This window comes from Ptychodera flava, chromosome 5, assembly GCF_041260155.1.
Source record: "Ptychodera flava strain L36383 chromosome 5, AS_Pfla_20210202, whole genome shotgun sequence".
Taxonomy (NCBI): domain Eukaryota; kingdom Metazoa; phylum Hemichordata; class Enteropneusta; family Ptychoderidae; genus Ptychodera; species Ptychodera flava.
Genome location: NC_091932.1, coordinates 44,959,111 through 44,985,178, shown reverse-complemented (window position 1 = coordinate 44,985,178; position 26,068 = coordinate 44,959,111). Strand labels below are relative to the sequence as shown.

General features: G+C 35.8%; 1 protein-coding gene across 1 annotated transcript in view; it reads left to right on the top strand.

Moving 5' to 3' along the window:
- Positions 1–26,068, top strand: part of LOC139134080 (CYFIP-related Rac1 interactor B-like) — a 78,607-nt gene that overhangs the window by 32,382 nt on the left and 20,157 nt on the right. The window contains exon 2 of the mRNA XM_070700983.1: positions 21,549–21,635. Coding sequence (XP_070557084.1) covers positions 21,563–21,635 — 73 coding nt within the window. The 5' untranslated portion in view covers positions 21,549–21,562. The remainder of the gene's footprint in view (positions 1–21,548; positions 21,636–26,068) is intronic.

Sequence of the window (26,068 nt, the reverse complement as noted above, 5' to 3'; positions counted from 1 at the left end):
TACTGGGCTTTCCTAGTCTTGTTGCCAGCAGAAATTAATTGTAACTTACAAGATGCAGTTGAACACAAGCATCAGAAGAATAGGTCATATATCTCACTCCTTGCCACCGAGAACAGAGAAACAAACAAAACAAATGAGGAACAAAGATAAAAACAATTTAGATTTGTGGATTTTGGTTCCTTGCTATTTACTGCATTAGCTATACAGGTAATATATCGTGACTTTCAGTCACACTCTTATCTTGAGGTAACCATACAAGTAATTGAACAAATACCAAATAAATACTACAAGATTATCAGTAACTGTATTCTACCTTCAACAGCGCTGTATTACTACCAGAATTAGACAGACAATATCAGATAATATCTGAGCATTGCCACTTAGGGACGTTTGTAGTTCTGCAAATCAAAGTCCAGGCAATACATGATACATATAAGTGTCTTGACAACCATTGCATGTACTGCCATGTAATGCAGTAAACAAAACCATTATCCTGCAGAAATTACACACAACTTCCTGATTTACGTTCACAGCAATGCAGTCTTGGATACAATGATAGAAAATTACCATAACTAGATTCCATACAGTCACATGTACATTGTATTTTTAGTCTGTCATGTCTGTCTGTGTGTTCATCTGTGTATCTATCCATCTGTCTGTCCATACACATGTAAATATATATGTGTGTGTATCTATATATATATATATATATATATATATATATATATATATATATATATATATATATATATATATATATATATATATATATATATATATATATAGTGTAAATGTATATACATGTATTGTGGAAAACTAGCAGTGGTAGGTTTCAAAAAGTCTACATCTAACTCTGTGGATCTGACAGCCTTCACTGTGACAATACACTTCTGCATGTATCGCTACTCTTATCAACCAATCACAGGTGTTCAAATACGAAACCAACAATTCTTGTTGTGTTCCAAGGCATTGATGTGTGCATGTAGGTATGGACTTCCCCTGCCGCTTCAAATATTTTATTGATCCAAAGTCAAAATAGCCCCTCAATCCAAAATTACATAATTCTTTCTCTCCCCAAGTTTCATTGAAATTATGCTCAATTTTTGAGACCAAACTGTCTGGGTGATTTGATTTGATATCTCTTGAATACCTGTTAAATTATGCAACATAGGTCAACTTTGTTGAAGAAGAAAGAATGAAACTATGTTGAGTTTAATTTTGATATTTCAAAAATGATTATTCAGATGGAGACTATTGGTCAATTGTCATTGAATCAATGAATGGATGGATGGCCTATCTTTTGGCATGGTACTCACATTTATTAGAAATAATTGTAACAGCAAGTTTGCTGAGATCTTGGTATTGCAGTACATGTAAATGTGAACTGGTACTTGTTGACTGAAACTCTCATATGATATCGCTTGAGTCAACTCTCATATCACTATTTAGGAAGAGAACTATCATATAAATACAGTACAAGGTTGGTTCATGAGGTGGGCAAAGTTTTTTAAGAAGAACATTGAAATGGTGACATGTTAGAAGAAATAGTGCTTGTCACAAAAGCCAAGTATACAACTTTATCAAAGCTAGATGCAGTTACAAGAAATTCACTTCAAACTTTTGGTGCTATTGTTTTGAGTGGTTAAGGGGTATCTCTGTAGAGGAACCTTTGGAATAAGAAGGTCAAAGGTCATTTTGGGCCAACAATTGACTGTTGTTGTGCCACAGTCCCACTCAACACTGGTTATGCATTGCAGTGAATTTAGACAATTTCCATAATTCTAAAAACAAAAACAACAAAACAAAATGATCTGCCTTTACTTTTTAAGTCATAAGTCGGAAAAAAGGATATTTTGAAAGTAGTACTATTTGCAATATGAGATTGTGCATCTAATTTATTTTGTTGATTTGCAAGAGCAGTGTCATGTTCCCACAGTTACTATGTCTCTGTGACCTTTTATACTTGTGAAATTCTGGCCAAATGAGATAACAACTGTAATGAAAGGAAATATCTTAACCAGGGTTAGGCCTTTAACCTTGTGAATTATCAGCTATTACCAGTATCAATGAGGGTGGAAGTTTGCCAGATCTAACTGTTTGTAATTGTGAAGTACTTGATGGGAAGGTTATCTTTGTTTAGCATTGTGGTCTTGTTTTACCATTTGAGGATATTATGTGTCAGATACTCTCAGCTTGTTTGTCTTTTTAAAATCAATTCTGTCACATTACTTCTTGTCATTTCCCTATTATACCTCAGACAACCACACTCTACTACATGTACCGCTATGTCAACAGTACATGTACAGTAGCTGAGAATAATTTCACATTTACATGCATCTTACAATTAAACACAGATTCTGTGGATATTTCTAGGGTCAGAGGTCACTGAATGTCAGTATATAATTCTAGTGAATTTTCCAGTCTACCTGTTTCTGTACAGATTAAGGCATGTATTGCAGTCACAGGCTGTAGTTACACATTTTTATATTTACATTTTACAGTACAGCAACAAAAAGATGGATCAACCATACACCTTCATGATTGTATCCTCATTTGGTATATCAATTTATTCATTGCAAATTGAAATCCATAAACGCTTTAGCTTTAATAGTAGCAGTAACTGTTTATGATTTTTTCACTACATTTTTAAATTTCAAATACAGTTTATTGTTCTACTGCCTAAAGTATGTTGTATTCAGCTTTGTCAACTCAGAAAGTACATTTATTGATGTCATTGTTATCATTGAGAAGTGAATTTTAGTCCAGACTAAAATTCAGTCCAGACTAAAATTCAATTATAAACAATAACAGTGCATTTTATACATAAGGAGGCTGTGTTGACAGCTGCTATATATAATGTGTGTTTCAACATCCTTTGAGGAGAAGAACAAGAACTTCCAATTGACATACAAAACAAAAATAGTGAAAAAAATTATCAAAAGTTACAGCTACTGGCCCTTTTATACAAGCTAAATTTCTCTCTTAATTTAAAGTCACTCTCATTTTACAGAAAAACTACAATTTATTCTTAACCATAGGCAGATGAAAACCTGATAGAAAAAGTACATTTCATTAACAATGTGTAACAAATATTGCAGTATTTCAGTGGAAAAATCACTGAAAAATTGTACTTTTGTGAAGTTCTGGTGGTGAATGTACGTGCATACCTTTGAAATTTTAACAGAGAATAAGAACAAGTCCCATTTACACTGTCTCTTTGTAATATCCATTACACATTCAGCTTACTCTATAATTCTCTTGTGTCTTTGATTTACAATATACAGATACTGCTTGGCAAAAAAACTGAAGTGAGCTATTCCGGTTGGGATTTCCAATGTCTCTCTGAAGTCTCCTTGAGAGACAGCATGTGTCCCAATCAAACCCTTGACAATTCATCATAATTCACACAGTATGAATTATCACCATTTTCATCCAATATTCCACACCTCAAAAATTAAAGTTTTCAATTTTCTTGGGTAGACTGTGGTCAAAGACAACCGAAGTCAAGAATAAGAGTTGGGCATTATTGTACATCTAATTTTTTAGTGTGAGAAGTAAATTACTTCATTTTTACTGATATATGAAATAGAATTGCAAGCCATCTTCCAGTCTCTGTGCACTGTAGCATTGATCACAATTATAGCATTGTTCAGCAATGTGACTGCTACATGTGCTGCTGTGGACAGTAATTTCAGCAAATTTTGCCCTCATGTACCTTTTTATTCCTACAACTTGTTGAATCCTTTGACATGTGGATGTTATTGTTTCATTTATACAGTTGGTGTTAATAGAGAATCATTTTCACCGTTCCTATAAGAGTAATTTCCATTTCAAAACTTAGTTTTCTCAGAAAGTTACAAGAATTCGCCGCACAAGCTGTAGATCAGTGAGAAATCATAATATTTTCAGATCCTGTGCATATCAATCCCCAGGCTGTATTCTGTTTCTATAAAGATAATACCAATGTACAATGAAGGGTGCAAAAAATGAATTAATCCTATTGATACACATATCAATTGAACCACATTGATATGCACACATAGCTTATATAACAACTGAAATTCATGCACTATATGTGTGTGTCATTCCAGAAAGACAAATAATAGCAATTCACATGTGAATATTTAGAGTTGTTCCACACCGGAGAATCAAGTGTATTTTCACTGATTATGCCACAATACATGCATAGTATGATAAGTCAAGTCTGTTTAAGAATTAGTGCGGCTTCACTAAATAGTGGTGCAAAACTAAATTTTGGGTACTGAGTATAATAAAGTTCAGTTCTTTTGAAGGATAAAATTGTTGCCTGTCTCAAGAACTTGCCTTTTATCCGTCTCTCCCCCCAAAAAAATGAATAAATAAATAAATAAAAGGAAAAAAATTGTTCAATGCCTCTTTGCTTGAGATTACATTACTTGTAACTAAGGTAAATAAAGTAAATATACTTGTATTAGCTGACATGACAGTAAACAAATCAACCATTTGTTACTTCATGTAATACCGTTTCTTGGAACCAGTGCATGGGTTTCTTCTCAATTGAAATTAAATTTTCTTACTAAAGATTTGAAAAAAAATGTTGCAATATATAAGGAGAGGAAAATTTCTGTTTTATTACCTTGCTGAATTTCATCTGAAAAAGTGACCCTTCTCTTGTAAAATTGATTAAGCCATCGTGGAACATACTTGAGAATTTTCACCAGAATGATGTTATACAGAACCGTAGCAGAAACAACCTTAAACTGGGATTATATTTATTTTACTTCATCTTTTTCCTGTTTTGGTATATTTGAAACCTTTTTAGGGATAGCTTTGGTAATGGCAAGTGTCCCCAGTTGGAGTCTTAGAAATGTCTGTAATAGCCTATAATTAGAGATATCTATTCTTTACGGAGAATGTCCTGATGGGATATGTGTCCATAAGGACAGCTTTCACCTGATATAATTAACTCAACCAAACCCAAAGGAGGAATGAAAGTTCATGCTGATTTGCATATTGTCATGTGACCAATATGGCTGCCATATTTTGAACTGTGCAATGATTTCTACTTGCTATTCATTCAACTGTAGACACATGCAGCATGTAAGAAACCAACTCATGTTCTGAACAGATGAAGTAGAGTAGACTAGTTTCTAAAGACATAAAACAATGTGGTATTACATAAGTAGCAAAAACTTCATTAAAATTTTTTGATGGACCACAATGTATATAGGACACTCCATAGCCATGATGCCAAGCTTTGCAATGAGTCTTGTAAGAGATTGTGCAGCATAAGAACCATAAGAACTATTTTATCATGAAGATAAAAACAAAGAATAATTCTCAATTTAGTAAAATGACATTTTTGTTTGCTTTCAGACTCTGAATAGATGAGAAAGTTGGATTAGTGGCATGAGTCTTAAGCTGATTTTGTACCGGTAGACATAGTGGAATGAAAGAGATTATACTCTCATGATTAAACAGAGTGATTCAGAAATTTGACAGTGTAATTATAGCATGCATAGAATGTACTAGTAAACATAAGAAATGTTGAAGGTGTAATTATCTTAAGATCTTCTTTCTTCAAAAGATAAAAATATTAGACTTTGCCATTTACAGACATTGCAATGTATCTTGTGTGATATTTTCCTAACAAGTGGATTATGTTGGTAGTCTGTGTGATCTATTATGTTGGTATTGTACGTGATCGCACAGTAATGTCAATTTGATGGCTAGATAAGGAACCAATAATACAGAGTTGCATTATTGAAGTCAATTACTTGTTTAGAAAATGCAATTTTCCTTTGGAATGAATTCCAGGATTAATCCCTCTTCTTGGCATCATGCCGACGCACTCTTGCCGGAGGGTAATGGTTTTTGTGCCGTGTCTCTCTAAAATAGGCACAAATGGAAATTCCAGACAGTTTAGACCTGATAGTTATGAGACACAGCAATTTCTTCTTGCAATATTGGTATTGTGGAGTAAATTAAACAGAGTGTGTATATGGCTTTTCAGAATATTTTCACATCTGACTAAGTGATTTTAAAATTGTCAAGTTTTTTATGAAGCCTTTCTGTTATTTTCAGGTGTCATTTAACGCTACGTACATGTAGTAGTTCTGTGACACTAAGTAGCTGTTCTATAGTAAAATACACATTTGTTTTATGACACACTTGGGCAATTTGAAAAAATGAAAATATAGATGTGCTGGTGCGTGTATCCCTCTGGGCATCGTTAAATATAATACACCCAATCTCTCAAGTTGTTTAACCTTTACACAGATATTCTCAGGTACAATCTCACTGCCTTCTTTAGCATATGGACACGTTCATGAACCAAAATATGGAAAAATTGATGAATCAAAATGAAAGGATGGCCAGTAATAATTGTGTTTGATTTTTAATGTTAATTTTTGTATTTGGAAATTGTTAGCACAAGGATCGATGTAGTTTGAGCAAAGCAAACAGAAGACTTTTTACATATTCTGTATGTACCACAATATTTACAATTCTGTTGGTGTTGTGGTAAATGATACAGAGAGGTAAAATAGACAGTCTTGAAAATGTGTCAATCAATGTCTATGTTTTAGTATTCTAACAGTTGACATCTGATGTTGAACAGTACAAATCTAGTCTCTGATGGGAAAATTTGCCATAAAAGTGTGGAGATAGCTTGTAAAGTGGACTGGAGATGTGCATGTAAACAAGTAATGCATTGTCCACTGAGGGAAAACGTGTGATTTCAATGACTGCAGTCAGTGTTAGATGATGTATAATAGATGTGTAACCTCATCAATGGATCTCTAACTCTGCTCTAAGCTATCACTCATTTACTCTAAGAATGACATGTCAAAGTCTTCCATCTTCTGACAGTGTTGTGGCTGTGAACAAGGAGACAAAAGGTCAAATGAGGACAAACCAGTGGGATATAGTCTGGAATAGGCATTGCCACTCTGGGATTAGTCACCCAGGGACTCATCTTCAGCATCCAAAAATAAACCCTCCATTCAGATGACCTTGCTCTTACTTGTATCTTTTTTGAAATGTTGGTGTGTTTGTTTTGATAAAGCCGTGCTGTGTTCACACAAGTGTGTTCAGTCTGCTCATATTGCCAAGTTGTCTCTGACCTTTTATGTCTTTGACCTCATCTGTCTTTGAACTTGTATGACTTCTTCTGGTTGTTTTTGTCTTTCCACTTGAATCTTGTCATGTTTTAACACATCAAGCAAGTATAAAAATGTCAATCAATTATGTTACCCTGAATGTACTGTAGCACTGTAGAATGTTTTTGGTCATATTGATTAAAAATGTGTCAATAAAAATTAACACCGAAATCTTAGCCATTTATCATTTTTGTCAAAAAAAACCATATATATACACACACACGGTATATACTGATATATATATATATATATATATATATATATATATATATATATATATATATATATATATATATATATATATATATTATATCTTTTACAAAAATGAGAAATGGTGTTAGTTTTCACAGTGTAGATAAATGCATATGAACTTCGTCACTAACACTCTGATCAAGAATTTCTGATTTGAAAAAGGTGTCAATGTGTCAATGAAAATAAACACCAAAATCTTAGCCATTTATCATTTTTGTCAAAAAAAACATATACACACACACACGGTATATACTGATATAAATATATATATATATATATATAAATATATATATATATATATATATATATATATATATATATATATATATATATATATATATATATATCTTTTACAAAAATGAGAAATGGTGTTAGTTTTCACAGTGTAGATAAATGCATATGAACTTCGTCACTAACACTCTGATCAAGAATTTCTGATTTGAAAAAGGCCCATAGAATACACTGATTCTTAGTTTCATCTTTCCAGTAAGTAGAGTGTTTATCAAGTTTTTCAGAAAATGGCTTTCATTCTTGTTCAAGATTCTGTTAAAATTATGAGAATTGTGTGAGTAAGAAATTCCAATTTTGTCTGATATACAAGCAGATAATGTTGTTTGGCTTTAAAGGGACAACTGTTACTGTTGACAATGTTTTTCACTATTTTTCAATTTTACTGTCAACATAAGTTTCTTGTTCTACTCCCTGAAGTATGTTGACATACACAATATTCAGCGTGTCAACTGGGCCTGTACATGTGTAGACTGCATTGTTATTGTTGACAACTGAATTCTGGTCTGGACTACAATTCAAAAGTAAACAATAACTGTATTTTACATGTTACTGTATCAACATTGTTTTGACAAGCTAAATAGTACCAGGGCGTATGTTTCAATATGCTGTAGGGAGTAGAACAAGAACCTGTGATTGAGATATGAAGCAAAAAAAAAATAGTGAAAAAATATCATCCAAAGTTACTGCTGCTGGCCTTTCGAAAGGATCACTTTGATTATATTCTATGCCAACAAAAACAGTATTGTGAGGTTAAGTATCGTATTTGTGAGTAAGCTTTCAGGTCTGCTTCAAAGGCGCTATCATCAGTAAGCAATCTGATCATGTGGTGATCGGATAGTATGATTTGGAAAGTTGAAGATTGAAGCAGTATTTATCACAAGCTATCAAATGTTCAGTGTATCAGTATATCTGTTGAAGAAGCTATCACAGCTCATCGTTGAAGTACCCACCCAGAGAGAAAAAGACGCATTAAACTGAAAAGAGGCAAGACTGAGAGATGAGTTGCTTGTGGCAAAATCTCTTAAGTCAGACCCCTTGCTGATGTTCAGTCCTTTCACTGTGATAGAGGAGACACTATGATCAGAACAGCCAAACCAATGATAGTCACTCTATCTCTGCAGTATGTCCAGCCCAAGTAGCTGTATAATTGACAATCTCAGGCGTGGGCCTTGAGCCCAGAGAATACAAACTCCCAGGAGAAATAATTGGAGAAAAGTTGGCGACACACTCTTGATATACGACAAATTGAATAATTCATGCAGGTATCGGTGCAATATCATGCTGACCTCAGTAGCTAATATTATTAGACGTTTCCTAATGGGAAAAGCATGTAGTTAAAGGGGTGCTCTCTTGTAATGAATTGCTTTTCCATTTCTGTCAGGTTTATATGTTCTTCTACTTCCATTTTTTTTTTTCGTTTTTACAGTGAAAGTTGCAGGTCTCTTTTATATGTCTATCTCCATCAAGTCAGTTCAAACTCTGTAAATCAGAGATCAGTTTTCCCCAAATTGCTTTCAGATCTGCTTCAGTTTAGATATTGGATAAATTCAAATGTTGCGCAAATACTTGGCAGTGCCTACCTACAGGGAATGTGTGTTTTGCTACTGTACTGGTAATGTGGAAAATCACCATTTTCTACTCAGTGAAATGTTACATCATTCAGTCCTAGCTGTATTTATGTAAAAAGTGTCCTTAGGGTGGTTGTGGTACACACATTTCATTTTCACCCATGAGACCTGTACGTTCCTGTCATTTACATTAAATGTCACTCCTGGTCAATCACATCGTATTTACAGAGCTGAAATTTTCAGAGTGACTATCCAAATTTAATTTGTAGTGTTCAGTATATTGAGAGTGAATATTCTAAGTCTGTAGATGTCTTGTCAATATTAGCCTTGTTTAAAAAAACACCGGTTTTGTGACTTGGAGACAGTGTCATCGTACATGAGGTCTATTTTATTTTGATTTGATTACTGTTTAAGGTTTCTTGTAAATTAAGTTACATGGTGGCTATTTGGCTTTTCCATGTATTTCTAAGCAAGAGTACAATGGTGTTGCAGATTCTCTGTTCAAGCTGTCATTTCAGTGAAGAAGAGCTGTCTAAACACTAATCAACACTGTCCAGTATTTGACTTTGGCTCAGGAGTGTAGTATCATTCTCAGAGAATTCCAGGCAGTTCAATCTCTGTGATCGTAATGTACCATACAAGCAGTTTATCTTTATAATAATAAGGTTATTCACAAAATACTGTGATATATGTCAGAGTTCATCGTGTAGTGGAGGTACATGTATTGTCCGAGATGTGTAGACAATACCGAAGCGTATGGTGTAGGAGGACATAACTTCTGGTATTATGTGAAACATCATATCATTATACCGGTACACCTTTTTAGTCCAGTTTTACCAGAAAAGGAGTCAAAATTAAGGCGTTTTTTTATGCAGGTCGTGCTCTGCACTGAATGATTGCAAGCAGATTGGGAACAAGATCAGCGTGTCCGCTAAGCACAGAATGAAATTCCACCCTTGCAGCACTGTGCGTGTGCATAATTTCACTCAAATTCACAGATTTTGGACTGACCATTATTCACTTCGTGTAGTTCTGAATGTTAAAAAGTGATTTTTTTTTGGTAAAAAATGTAAAATCTTCTCTTCTTTTTCCTCATGTTGATGTGAAGGTGTTATGAGGTCAAAGATCAAATAGCATCCAATAGCTTCTAAAGTTATTGTACTGTGCGTCAAAGTTACTAGACTCCGCATTCTCTGATACCGAAATTTACTGTACCACGAAACTCCGTAGATTACAGATGCAGCCTGTATAATAATGGGGACTTAGATGTACATGTATTGGGTCAAATTGGAATGCTGCTGTGTCCGTTATCGGTAACATTCAAATCCTGGCTCACTGTTAAGCAATTACGACTCATATTTTCTGTTTGTGTAACTGAGTCAGTAGGAGTTAACAGGATATATATTTATCAATCTTTAAATCCAGATTTAAGACTCACAGATAATCCATATTCAACAAAATTCTACATTTTGAAAGGGACAAAGTATTCCTCATTTACCATTATATCAATTTGGTTCAGGTGAGAAGTGATTTTTCATGTTGCTAATTTGTCACCAGCCATTTGATTCTCCTTTCATCTTGTTTCCATGTGGAATCTAAAAATCCTTCACTGACCTACTTTCTGATAGTGATCCGTACATGTAGTTCTGTTATCAGAGAAATTATTCTATGCATACACTGTACAGGCAGAAATTGTGATCGATACTAACATCACAGCTGACATTTCGTATTTCTGTTCACAGACTAAAAAGCTATCATACATGTATGTAGTAAGATCAACCAAAATAAATCCAATAGAAAGCTAGCCATACATGTACCAGCTATTGAAAATATTAGGGTTGTAGACCATCACAGTAATATGCAAATAACCGTGGCATCTTTTGGTTTATGCCTTGTAAGGAAAGTTCTGATTGGCCTTCTAAGGGATAAAATTCAATTCAAGAACAACATAATCCAATGTACATCCTTCTTCTGAATGAGGTCATGACATAGAAACCTCAGGGAAGTAGAGTTGCTGCTTTGCTCTACACCAGCAGTACATATTGTTAATTAATTAATAATATGATTCTAAAGACGGAACCACTGCGACAATAAAACTTCACAATTTCCAATGAAGAAAAAGATTTTCAAAGGTACATTTATGATTTCCAATTAAAAGAAATCAACATGCTGAAAGGCCACCTTTTATATCTCGTGCATAATTTTGAAATTGTTGTGGTGATTCAGTGTTTTTCTGTATCGTTAGAAAGGAAATACCTGAGATAGAAATACAGATTATGATTTTGGAATTCAATAAATACAAACCTACAAGTGTGTCATGGAGACCAAGGTGTCACATCCAAGGGTGACAAGTAAACTGTTTTTGACAAAATGAAGGCAATATCTCTTGCCTTTCTTGCACTGCATAAACTGTTATGTATTTTGAACATGCCAAGCTGTGAAATTTAGCTGGCCACAGCTTGAAATTGTCTTTGGTTTTCACAAACACAAAGATATGTCGTTTTACTCCCCACAGCAAGGATTGAAAATTGCATTTCCGTGATATTTTTCCAGCAATATTTATCACCAGGAACATGTGTGCTATCCTTTCTTTTTTTCATTCTAAATATACAAGTGTGTATACAAATTGATCCCTTGTTAGCTTCAGTCACTGAATGAACAGTGACGCTTTCCTAGAGCTCACTTCCTGTCTAACAATCACAGCTTTGACCACCAAGTCCCGGATACAACATCAGAGCAGTAGGATGATTAGATTTCCACACAGGGAAATGACTGTAGGGCAAGGGCTAACAGTTATCACCGCAGTCAGCTGGTTCTATGATAGTACCTATCACCTTTGAAATACCCAATAATTTAGAAAAGAAAAGTGATACATAAATGGAATACAGATACGTATCATGTCACTGTGTCCATTTTCCAGGAGTAGGAAGTAAATGACTTGTACTATGTGCACACATAAAAGTTGATGTGTAGCCATCCAACTGTTGTATTAATTAATTGTACCGGTATTTGTTAATGCATTGTAGTTAGGGGTTGGTAATAGGTTTCTAAGACTTTCCAATCACTGATAAGAGATTGACAGGTTTTTTTGCAATCCGCCACAACTGTGTAGAGCACGTGTTCTTACAGCAGGAAATGTAATAATAAAATTTATAATAGCAGTTTACACCTAACGGTGACCCTTCCAGGTCTCTCACTGTTTGCTAAGTGTATTTCAAGGAAGGATCAAAATTACATTTCATGGTGAGAATAAATGACTGGCTGACATGATTTGTGTTCTGTCTCAAAGACAGGAAAGTCAAGGAATTTTACATGCAGAAATTGCAGAAATGTTATAATTTGTATTTATTGTAGCCTAGTCTAACACAAAGTTCAAAAGCCTATAAAATACTTGAATAGCTCTGTTCCTCAATGTGATATATACATTGAGTGTGATGGGGTATTCAGATGCCTGGAAAGTTTCTCCCTCTAGAGGGCGCCACAGCAAAAATAAGATGGCCAGCTATCAATAGCCACACTACATGTACTTTCACAGGAGAGAAATGTTGCCAGAAATAAAATGAACAATCAGTAAAATATGATTTAAAGAATGTAATCTTGAAAGTAATAATGTATAGTAATTGAAAGTGAATATCAGAACTATTAATTCAAAGCTATTTTTTCTATCAGAAATCTGAACCAGACAGTGAAAGCAAAAGAAAAGACCAATAGTAACATCAAATATCACCCATGTTGTGCACTACACTACAGGATGTTTTGAAGCTAATCCATCTCATGGCATCAGATAGATTATTCCATTGCAAATCACGTTTTGATGATGCCAAAGTAACCAACACAGAAGGGTGTTCACGATTTCCTGACATGACCGATAATTTTCATAGCTGTATTACGTTACAAATATTGACATCTAGAAATAGAATTTGATTTGATTGCTCATTCTGTAATCAGTGTATGAAGTGAGACGTATAATTACTTATAATATACCAATAGATGTTAGGGGAACTTTGTAATCAAAATTAATTCTGCTTCTGTCTATCACAGATGAGCAGAAAATAACTGCTGGCTAAGATATAGTCATGTTTGTATGTGACAATACAGCCTGTATGCCACCCACACTGAATGTAATGTTATCTCATCCAAAGATAATGTCATATTTTGAAGTATGATTGTTGAAATGAGAATCAGTATTTGTTCAGTATTTGTTGAGACATTTTACAAATGTACATTCTTCAGTGTAATGGTATACTATGATAACTACCGCTGCATTAGTTGTCACCATGGATGATTAATGGCAGATCAATATTTTCCACATTCTTGAACATTTCACAAGACAGACGTGTCCGACTGTCGGACCAGACAGAAATGAATTGCATAGTAAATGGCTAATTAACAGTCTCTTAACTGTATCATGATTGGAATTATTTTAGGATAATAGCATGGGATGAAAAATCTTTGAGTCGTGACTAAGTGCAAATGAAAGACATGATTAAAGAAAAAACAATGAATGAACAGATGTGTTAATTTTTTTCACCCTTTGTCACCGTGCAATTATCTCCAATAGTCTCAGTCATGTTCAATGTGTCTCCGAGGGACTGCACTGATGCAATGCACCATGGGACACTCTGTGAAGGTGTTAGTGTTGAGATAATCAGCCATTGATGAACTGGCAAAGCAGTGACATGTCCTTCAAGAATTCATCTCCATGCAAATAGAGTCAAATATTGAAAAAATACCTCTACAAAGTTATGTTAGTGTTACAACAGTTTAGAATCTATAGATGAAATCTATACAAATATGTTAATATAGCAATTTTCAGTATTTGCATCATGACCTTGACAAATTTATTGAAATTGTATTTCAGGTGATAGGGAAGGCCAATTCAATCTTGAAGTGTATCATCATCTTTGCAGATATCTAGAATGTGATCTGTGTAAATATATTATCTGTCTACTGATACAGTAATGTTATCAAAACTGTGAAATAAGGAGTGTACATGAATGATTAAACAACAAACAACAAGTCAGTTCATGAATCCATTAATGTCAGCCATATTATTATGACAACTTCCTCTGATTAGTGTATTTTCCTTTAGTTCTGTCTTTGTCCATAGTTATGTGTAATTTAGACTCATCAATTATTTACTGACAATATTGAACTGTTTTGTCAAAATCAAAGTATTTGTAACAAAATGTAAACTGTTCCCAGCCACATCCAAAAAATCATCCATTTTGAAATTACTAACTAGTTGATGGACATTTGTTTGGGATGTCATACACTGTATTTCTCCAACCAAAAACTTGTTTTGGGGTTTATAAAAATTGAGTTCTGCACAGTCAAATCGCAAAAGAAGAAGCATGTGTTTGAAATATCAAAAAAGAGTAGAGTATTCCCAATTATCACATCAAATTTTAGAAAGTCTGCCATCAGGATATTAGGCATGTCATAAAACTTACTACTCTAGTCTCCAAATTGTCTGTACAGACCCAGGAGTATTTTAAAACCTGGCAGTTTTGACCTATGACCTCAGGAAAATCTCTTGGCAATCAACATGTAAATGGCAAGGTGTGATGAAAACTGATTTGTTCATTGAAGCATATGTACAATCCTTGTTTCCCAGCTTGTAGTGACCTGAAGTTGAACTTTGCTATGCCCCTCAGGTGCATTTGTATTCTCTGTTGACCTCTGACCTCTCTGATGATTCAGCTCGGGTCAGCATCTTGTAAGGTATGACTCAGAAATTAAATTGTGTTTGTTGTTCAAGTTTTCCTGAATTCCAGCGGAGGATTCCATGGAAATTACAAAGTATCTATTTTCTATCCAGGATACAGTGTCATCAGATTGTTTCAATGTAAATCTCACATTCCGTAACAGCACCAGTAACAGTTCCCAGTACCACCATTTCCTTGAGTGTCAAGAACATTAACTTAATAGCTCTCACATAAAGTGCTCTCAAAGTACATTCTATTCAAATTAGATTTCAGCTAGGCATTGATTTGTGTGTTCCTGGAAGGTAGGCAAAGTCAGTACAGTGAATGTACCATAGGTGTGTCAAGACATACCGGTAGGATATGATTTAGTTTGTCTACGTTTTCTCCCAAATCAGCCATTCAGTTGTAAATGTTACTATGTTGATTATACTTGGTCTTGGCACTCTAAGTCATTTTGATGTCTCAAGTATATCCTGCAACACACCATGTGTTTTAGCTTGTTAGTCATTTTAGGAATTCATAGATAGACATTTCTGGGCATTATCCCAGTATCAGTACAGAAAAGAAATTAGCTGATCATCAGTAATAATTGCTGGAAGAATGTTAAAGTTCAAAGAGGCACTCCCATTTGGTAACATTTTTAAAACACATTTTTTTACTGCCAACGGTCGATATTTGACATGACGACTGCGCGCGGATCGCGAGATATCGATAAAAACATGTCCTCAAAAAAGTTAAAGTTTGAATTCCGGTGGCCCACCTGAATTCAGCTTCCGAACATAGAATGTTCGGCACTGGGGCCATTGTAAATTAAGCTATGGAGTACGAGTCTACGCTGACGCTGCTGTACGCCACAGCAGTACCACTCGCATCGGTGAGCGGTCATGTCCCATGGGAGAAAGCCGAGTCCTACTGACTCGGCAAAAAAACAAAAAACAAAGTTTGCTGATTCCACCAGAATTCGCATAGGTGAGTAGCACAGATAGGTTCAGTTGATACATAGTTTGCAGCCACCGTGTGGTATGCGTGCATACCACACGCGGCGGCCGCTATGTATCGAACCACGCGTAACTGTGTGGCAGACGACAAAATGTAGTCATCAGAGGCAACTAATATTTTACACGTAAAAACTGATATCTATGTGGTATTGTTTAAAAATTTAATACAACTGATTGAGAATAATGAAAACGACAAAAACTAAGGAGAAGTTTTAAAAAGAATTACCAGAGGTAAAGGCATTGATAATGATGTATATAAAGTCATCACAGTATGAGGTAAATTAATTGCGTCATTCGAACGTTTTTGGACTCCTTAGAATATCGTCAATCAGCACAAGAACACACTTTCAGGGGATTTCGGGTCATAACCAGAAACGATCGGATGTGAAAAATACGCTCGGGAAATGACATGTTTTTATCGATATCTCGCGATCCGCGCGGAGTCGCCACGTCAAATATCGACCGTTGGCATTAAAACGAGCGACCTAGCGGCCGATATAGCTCCGCTGTGTTTATGTAGAAAATAACTATTTTTGACACATGTTGATGAAGAAGGTGGAAATCTTTGATAGCTCAATGTAGTGGCCAGAAAAAAGTGGCTAAAATAGCTGCAAAAATACACAATAGAAGATTTCATTGTACTTTGAATATATCACATTGGATCATCCCTAAGAACATGTCAACCAAAGCTATCTGATGAGTAGTTTTTTGGAGAATAAAATTTTCTGACCAAAAATGGCAACAAATGCCCCAAAAAATAAAATTTGCAGATTTCATCATAATTTCAAAAGATCAAATTTAGTTCATCTATAGAAACCTGTATACCAAATTTCAAAGCTATTGAACAGTACTTTTTGAGAAACACATTTTTTAACCAAAAATGGAAAAAATTGACCCAAAAATTCAAAATTGCAGATTTCATCATTATTTCAATAAATCTAATTTAGTTCATCTATAGAAACCTCTATACCAAATTTCAAAGCTATCAGATGAGTAGTTTTGGAAATACACATTTTGACCAAAATTGGCAAAAATTGCCCCAAAAATACAAAATTACAGATTTCATCAGAAATTCAATATATATTACTTAGCTCATCTGTAGAAACCTGTATACCAAATTTCAAAGCTATCAGACCAGTACTTTTTGAGAAACACATTTTTGACCAAAAATGGCAAAAATTGCCCCAAAATTACAAAATTGCAGATTTCATCATAATTTCAATAAATATCATTAAGGTGATCTGTAGGAACCTGTATACCAAATTGCAAAGCTATCAGATGAGTAGTTTTGGAAATACACATTTTTTGACCAAAATGGCAAAAATTGCCCAAAAATACAAAATTGCAGATTCATCATAATTTCAATAAATATCATTTAGTTCATCTGTAGGAACCTGTATACCAAGTTTCAAAGCTATCAGATGAGTACTTTTGGAAATACACATTTTTTGACCAAAATGGCAAAAATTGCCCCAAAAATACAAAATTACAGATTTCATCAGAAATTCAATATATATTACTTAGTTCATCTATAGAAACCTGTATGCAAAATTTCAAAACTATCAGACCAGCACTTTTTGAGAAATACATTTTTTGACCAAAAATCGCAAAAATTGCCTTAAAAGTGCAAATTTGCATATTTCTGCACAATTTGAACAAATCTGAAATAGATCATCCCTAGGGACCTATGTACCAAATATCAAAGCTATCTGACTGGTAGTTTTGAAGGAGAAGATTTTTAAAGATTTTTTTACCAAAAATGACAAAAATTGCCTTAAAAATACAATATGCAAATTTCACCACAATTTGAACAAATCTGTCTGAAGTCACCCTAAGTAAACTGCATATCAAATTTCAAAGCAATCAGACAAGCGGTTTCAGAGAAGAAGATTTTTTTACCAAAAACACCAAAAAATGCCCCAAAAATACAAATATGCAAATTTCACTACGATTTGAACAAACTTAAGTGAGGTCACCCCAAGTGAGCTGCATATAAAATTTCAAAGCAATCGGACTTGCGGTTTCAGGGGAGAAGGCAATTGTTGACGGACGACGACGGACGACGACGACGACGACGGACGACGACGACGACGGACGACGACGGACGACGACGGAAAATCAACCTATTTGATAAGCTCCGCGTCGCTGACAGCGGAGCTAAAAATGTGTTTTAAAAATGTTACCAAGTGGAAGTGCCTCTTTAATTAACTGTGTATGTACCGGGGTAGCTTTGCTTGGCTATATCATACATGCATACCGTATGTACATAGCATGGGGTTTGTTATGGTGAATGTTACTGGGAATTTCCAATTCATTTCGCTAGGATTCTCCATACTAGATCAACACTACTGTATTACGGCACTCTGACATGAAGGACACTTCTGTACTTCCTAAATCATCTGCCTATATGTGTATTTTTGAAGAACAGCTGAAAGACACCAGTTGTGCTCTGAAGTAATGTACAAGTTGCTAGTTGTATTCTCTAAGTCAATATTGTTAGTGGCATGGAAAATGTCTGGTATTATTAAAACTTTACAAACTTTTGTTGCTGTGTCTCAATTATAAATATTAAATAAATAACATGCATAAGTTATAAATGATCCTTTATGAGTTCAATGGAGAAAATTCACCAATTGTTTATTAATATTTATTGTCATTTGTAATCTGTCAAAGCTAAAAAAAGTTTTATCTTGAAACAGGACAAACCGATATTAAGAAAAGTGAAGTGGTTTATACATGATTCTATTTACACGTCTGACTCAGTCTAAATGGATAAGCACAGGGGTTTTCCTTCCAAGAAATCCTTGAAAAAATTACCCACCATTCCTTGTCCATGGATCTTTTGATGGTATGAGTCAGTCATGGAAAACATGAACATGACCAGAGTATCGTGGTCATTATGTTGTCATCTGAAGAGTGACGTCATTACTTCTGCTTTCAAAACAACACATCTGTGATGTGTAAAGGACGTAGGTGTTCATTGTGAGGCACTGATGGTTGGTTTAGAAAGGCTTTGGTGTTGTTATACATGTAATACTAAAACATTGGATTGATAGTTTTCCAGGTACCGTAACAACTACTTACATCTGTTTTGAAATTTGATTTGACATTCATCCATTTCCTGCAGTCTCATAGCACCCTTCTTAGACAACCAGGTGACTGGATATGAATTGGTACGCTCTGTTGTGACATTTTGTTTAATTTTTAATCGCTGCATGAGTTAAGACGCAATGAACTTTCCTAAGCTGTGGCATGTGTATTTGATTAGGTTCACCAGGATTGTTTGTATGTAAAGTTTCTGTCATATGCCGTGAAATACTTAATGTGTTTTGAATAATAAATCCAAATTCTAATACTGTGCACTGTTGTAGACTGTTATGTTTGCAGTGAATTTGTAGACTATGGTATACCGGTAGCTTGGGATTGTGTGTATTGCATGCAGTTCAGAATGTCTTTGTACAAGTTGTAAAACCTTCACTATACATACTGGTATGGTGACATTGGAGGGATAAATTTATTGCCTGTAGGTATTATTTTGGCCTGTTTTGTGGTATTTGAGACATCTATCGCTGTCACATAAACTAAGGAAAGATCATCAAAATATATTTGCATCTATGCTGATGGAAAAGAAGCAATAAAAACACATTACCAATGCTCGTTCAAACAAAATGCATTCTCCGCAGAAGTCAATACAACAAGAATTTATTTGTAATTCTCATTCTCATTCTCATAATCAATATTGCTTGATTTGATGCAGGTTTTTCCTGGAAGAAATTTCATAACAGCTGCAACTGTATATTCTGTGGTAAACATGTTATGTTATAATACATGTACTGCATGAAATGATGTAAATACTGCATTAAATCGTCAAATTTTAATGTCTGCAATTATCTTACTGGTAATACATGTACAGAAGAGCAATGTTGAATGGGATGAACTGTCAGATTTACACTCTGTCTTTGAGTGCAGACCCAGGAGTGCAGATAAGTTTCAGAGATAAACATGTACACAAAATAAGTATGGTTTGGCAAGATAGATAGATGCAGGATTTAAACCTGGCTAATGTGATACTTGGAACAGGCATTGCAGGGTGGTGTGTTCCTGGTGGAGGCCGTATAACGCTGGGAACACACAGCCCTGCCATGAAGAGCTGGATTCAGCCATGATCCAGTCCTGTTTTGAGGAACAAGGAAGCACTATTTAGCATGTCGCAGTTTACAATTCAAAATTACTCTACTTCTCTTGACCTGTGTCAAATCATTATCAGCTGTCTAACAATTTCACTGTAAAGGTGTATGCACACATACTGACATACACACATTTACTCACACATTTAAACATGTACTCACACATATACACATACATGTACTCACACATACACATATATACTTACACATATACACATATACACTTACACATACACATATACTTACACATATACATACATGTAATACCCAGATAGTCATAATATCAATGCTTTAATACACAAACTTCATGCTGCATCATCATCAAATAACAACAACTCAATCAATACTCAGTCTGTAGGAATATAGTCTTGGCAGGAAGCAAATCATAGGTTTTGTCCTGATGTGTAATATATCCACAGAATAAAATGAACAACTTTAGTGAGATTACATAAAAAGTTACTTTGCAGCAGTTTTGCAGCCACTGAAATTTTCATTGAAATCTGATAAATATATACAGAAGGAGGTGCGTCACTAACCATATGTCAACTTTGTAAATGGAGTACGTAATTTGTCTCTGTGTCCCAGTAATTGTCAATTTTGCTATGAAATCGTTTGACAACATACTGACACTGGTCAGAATCTAGTCAATCTAGTCAGAAACTAGTCAGAAACAGAGTAAAACTGCTCCATTATGTTTGAAGCCATTTCATTAAAAATTTGCACATACGATCAGGGAGTCACCTTGCAACGTAGATGCAACATGTCGTACAGTTGCGTCTTATCTATACATGTCCTTGAATTATATCAGCTTTATTTGTATTTTAATCTATGCACTTGATAAATGTTTTACACAGCATAGGGTAAAATTATGAATATTCATATCATTTAAAATTCTGCAGAAAGGTACAGTCACTGATGTCTGGCAATACAACATGAACTGTTTGAATTCTACTTAGAAATTTGCTATAACCCTTGTCAAGCCAGGAGTGTCACTTTCCCATGTGTAGAGTCAGTCAAATGTAGTATTGAGCCAACACCAACGTGTATTTTTATCTGCTTGGCATACCATAACAGGTTTGGTCTGTAAAAATAATGTTAATATTATTTATGTTTTTAGGGCACTAAAACACACAGGGACATGTCATGTCTCACTGGATTTAACCAACTTGACCTGACGGTGACATACATGTACATGTATAAACTTGTCAAGATACAATATAAGGCAAGAAGCCTCTATTACCAATCACAATGTCAATAAATGGTATACAGTGACTTGGTAATGCTCATAATTAACGTAAATTAAGTCCATTGTTAGTATGCTATTAACAATTTTATGATTCTAAATAACACAAGATTGTCCCTCTTAAAAATAGTGATCTAATATTTTCTATATTTTTATTTGCAGACTAGCCTGTTGCCATGGGCAACCTCTTGAAGATTCTTTCCAAGGATGACAGTGCTTCCAAAATTGACATATTTTTAGATTTTGAAAGTAAGTAACATTTTGGTTTTCCATACATGTTTACTGGAAGGTCTGTAGCTCAACAGCACTCCCTAGTACAAAGAACAACCATGAGTAACAGATTGTCCAGTTTACCATGTACTCTATGTACAGTGTTTTTTATATGGAAAGTAAAGCTGGTAGATTTTAGGGCTAATGTGCAGCATCTTGTAAGCTTTTTGCCAATTGGTTGGCTGCAACTCACCATCACTATTCTATTGAATTATTTCCAAGCAGCCAATCAGTTACACAACAGTTCATGTAAATAATGATGATCTACCAATCAGATATGACCTTCTGAGCTGCTGCACATCAGCAGGAAATTTTACTGCTGTTCCATTATCACTGTAGTCTTGTTGCACCTGGTGTATCAAGCCAATCACATCAATGTTCCCAGGGTTCCCAAATTATGCATCTAATGTTTCTGATGTTCACAAAACCGTGTATGTCATAACATTTGCACTTGCATAGACTGTATGGCATAGTGGATACATCAGGATACATGGAGAGGTTTGGGTAATTAATTTTAACCAATAGGTTAATCAAGAATATTCCCTTGACCAATCAGAGACTTGCATGTATCATGACAGCTTATCAAAGACTTTGGTCCTCTCTGGCACATGTATGTGACATAGACAGACCTCTTGCATTAGCAATTCAGGTAACAAGATTTTAAGGTCATTGTGAGGGCAGAAATTTGTGAGTAAAATTGACTTGAAACAAGTCATGTTGAAGGAATAGTATTAGGTTACATGGACATTATCAGTAACTATTTGCATATTGACATCCAGGTGTCACATTGCATGTTTTCACTCAGGTCCAATATAGACACTGATATCCAATGACACATGAATCAAATTGAAGGTACACAACGTATGTAGCATTTTGAGTCACCGCATCTCAGTTCCCATTACATTGTCTGTAATCTGGTTATTTCTTCTTGAGTCATGAAATATATCTTTCTATTCAGAGTCAATCTGTCAGCTGTGACATCTTTCAAGTAATGTGGTGTCCCTTCTCCAAAATACAGACATGGCATTACATCAAAAGAGTGTTTTAGGATTTCATTCATGGTATCCATTCCTGTTATACATTTGTACTTGTTATCAAGTTTCATCAAATGTGATGAAAAAATGCTTTCAGACAACTGTCATTTGTAACAGTCATGCCAATAGTAACATACAGAAATTGAGAACAATTATCAAGAAAAATTTATCGTCTATAGTATATCATATAAACTGGGAAATTTTCCGTGAATCTCTTGCAAAACAAATAGATTACACAAGTAAAGAGTCAAGTCACTAAAAAAAAGCATTTGATAAACGACAAAGATACTAAAAGTAAAGTAAATTATTGCTGCAAACTTCAATGCTTGCACTCCATTAATTATTAATTAAAAAAGTTACCCTCAAAAGTGGAAAATAGCCATTGTTGATGGGAAGACACAGTGAGTGGAAAATAGCCATTGCTGATGGGAAGACACAGTGGGTGGAAAATAGCCATTGCTGATGGGAAGACACAGTGGGTGGAAAATAGCCATTGCTGATGGGAAGTCAGAGTGAGTGGAAAATAGCCATTGCTGATGTGAAGACACAGTGAGTGGAAAATAGCCATTGCTGATGTGAAGACACAATGAGTGGAAAATAGCCATCGCTGATGGGAAGACAGAGTGAGTGGAAAATAGCCATTGCTGATGGGAAGACACAGTGAGTGGAATATAGCCATTGCTGATGTGAAGACACAATGAGTGGAAAATAGCCATTGCTGATGGGAAGACACAGTGAGTGGAAAATAGCCATTGCTGATGGGAAGACACAGTGAGTGGAAAATAGCCATTGCTGATGGGAAGACACAGTGAGTGGAAAATAGCCATTGCTGATGGGAAGACAGAGTGAGTGGAAAATAGCCATTGCTGATGGGAAGACACAGTGAGTGGAATATAGCCATTGCTGATGGGAAGACACAGTGAGTGGAATATAGCCATTGCTGATGGGAAGACACAGTGAGTGGAAAATAGCCATTGCTGATGGGAAGACACAGTGAGTGGAATATAGCCATTGCTGATGTGAAGACACAATGAGTGGAAAATAGCCATTGCTGATGGGAAGACACAGTGAGTGGAAAATATCCATTGCTGATGGGAAGACACAGTGAATGGAAAATAGCCATTGCTGATGGGAAGACACAGTGAGTGGAAAATAGCCATTGCTGATGGGATTAAAGTGAGTGGAAAATAGCCATTGCTGAAAGGAAGACACAATGAGTGGAAAATAGCCATTGCTGATGGGAAGACGCAGTGAGTGGAAAATAGCCATTGCTGATGGGAAGACACAATGAGCGGAAAATAGCCATTGCTGATGGGAAGACACAGTGAGTGGAAAATAGCCATTGCTGATGGAAAGACACAGTGACTGGAAAATAGCCATTGCTGATGGGAAGACAGAGTGAGTGGAAAATAGCCATTGCTGATGTGAAGACACAGTGAGTGGAAAATAGCCATTGCTGATGGAAAGACACAATGAGCGGAAAATAGCCATTGCTGATGGGAAGACACAGTGAGTGGAAAATAGCCATTGCTGATGGAAAGACACAGTGACTGGAAAATAGCCATTGCTGATGGGAAGACACAGTGAGTGGAAAATAGCCATTGCTGATGTGAAGACACAGTGAGTGGAAAATAGCCATTGCTGATGGAAAGACAGAGTGAGTGGAAAATAGCCATTGCTGATGGGAAGACACAGTGGGTGGAAAATAGCCATTGCTGATGGGAAGACACAGTGAGTGGAATATAGCCATTGCTGATGGGAAGACACAGTGAGTGGAATATAGCCATTGCTGATGGGAAGACAGAGTGAGTGGAAAATAGCCATTGCTGATGGGAAGACACGATGAGTGGAAAATAGCCATTTGCTGATGGGAAGACACAATGAGTGGAATATAGCCATTGCTGATGTGAAGACACAATGAGTGGAAAATAGCCATTGCTGATGGGAAGACACAGTGGGTGGAAAATAGCCATTGCTGATGGGAAGACACAGTGAGTGGAAAATAGCCATTGCTGATGGGAAGACACAGTGAGTGGAAAATAGCCATTGCTGATGGGAAGACAGAGTGAGTGGAAAATAGCCATTGCTGATGGGAAGACACAGTGAGTGGAAAATAGCCATTGCTGATGTGAAGACACAATGAGTGGAAAATAGCCATTGCTGATGGGAAGACACAGTGAATGGAAAAAAGCCATTGCTGATCGGAAGACAGAGTGAGTGGAAAATAGCCATTGCTGATGGGAAGACACAATGAGTGGAAAATAGCCATTGCTGATGGGAAGACACAATGAGTGGAAAATAGTCATTGCTGATGGGAAGACACAATGAGTGGAAAATAGCCATTGCTGATAGGAAGATACAGTGAGTGGAATATAGCCATTGCTGATGGGAAGACAGAGTGAGTGGAAAATAGCCATTGCTGATGGGAAGACACAATGAGTGGAAAATAGCCATTGCTGATGGGAAGACACAATGAGTGGAAAATAGTCATTGCTGATGGGAAGACACAATGAGTGGAAAATAGCCATTGCTGATGGGAAGACACAGTGAATGGAAAATAGCCATTGCTGATGGGAAGACACAGTGAGTGGAAAATAGCCATTGCTGATGTGAAGACACAGTGAGTGGAAAATAGCCATTGCTGATGGGAAGACACAATGAGTGGAAAATAGCCATTGCTGATGGGAAGACACAGTGAGTGGAAAATAGCCATTGCTGATGGGAAGACACAGTGAATGGAAAATAGCCATTGCTGATGGGAAGACACAGTGAGTGGAAAATAGCCATTGCTGATGGGAAGACACAGTGAGTGGAAAATAGCCATTGCTGATGTGAAGACACAATGAGTGGAAAATAGCCATTGCTGATGGGAAGACACAGTGAATGGAAAATAGCCATTGCTGATGTGAAGACACAGTGAGTGGAAAATAGCCATTGCTGATGGGAAGACACAGTGAGTGGAAAATAGCCATTGCTGATGGGAAGACACAATGAGTGGAAAATAGTCATTGCTGATGGGAAGACAGAGTGAGTGGAAAATAGCCATTGCTGATGGGAAGACACAGTGAGTGGAAAATAGCCATTGCTGATGTGAAGACACAATGAGTGGAAAATAGCCATTGCTGATGGGAAGACACAGTGAGTGGAAAATAGCCATTGCTGATGGGAAGACACAGTGAGTGGAAAATAGCCATTGCTGATGGGAAGACACAGTGAGTGGAAAATAGCCATTGCTGATGTGAAGACACAATGAGTGGAAAATAGCCATTGCTGATGGGAAGACACAGTGAGTGGAAAATAGCCATTGCTGATGGGAAGACACAATGAGTGGAAAATAGCCATTGCTGATGGGAAGACACAATGAGTGGAAAATAGCCA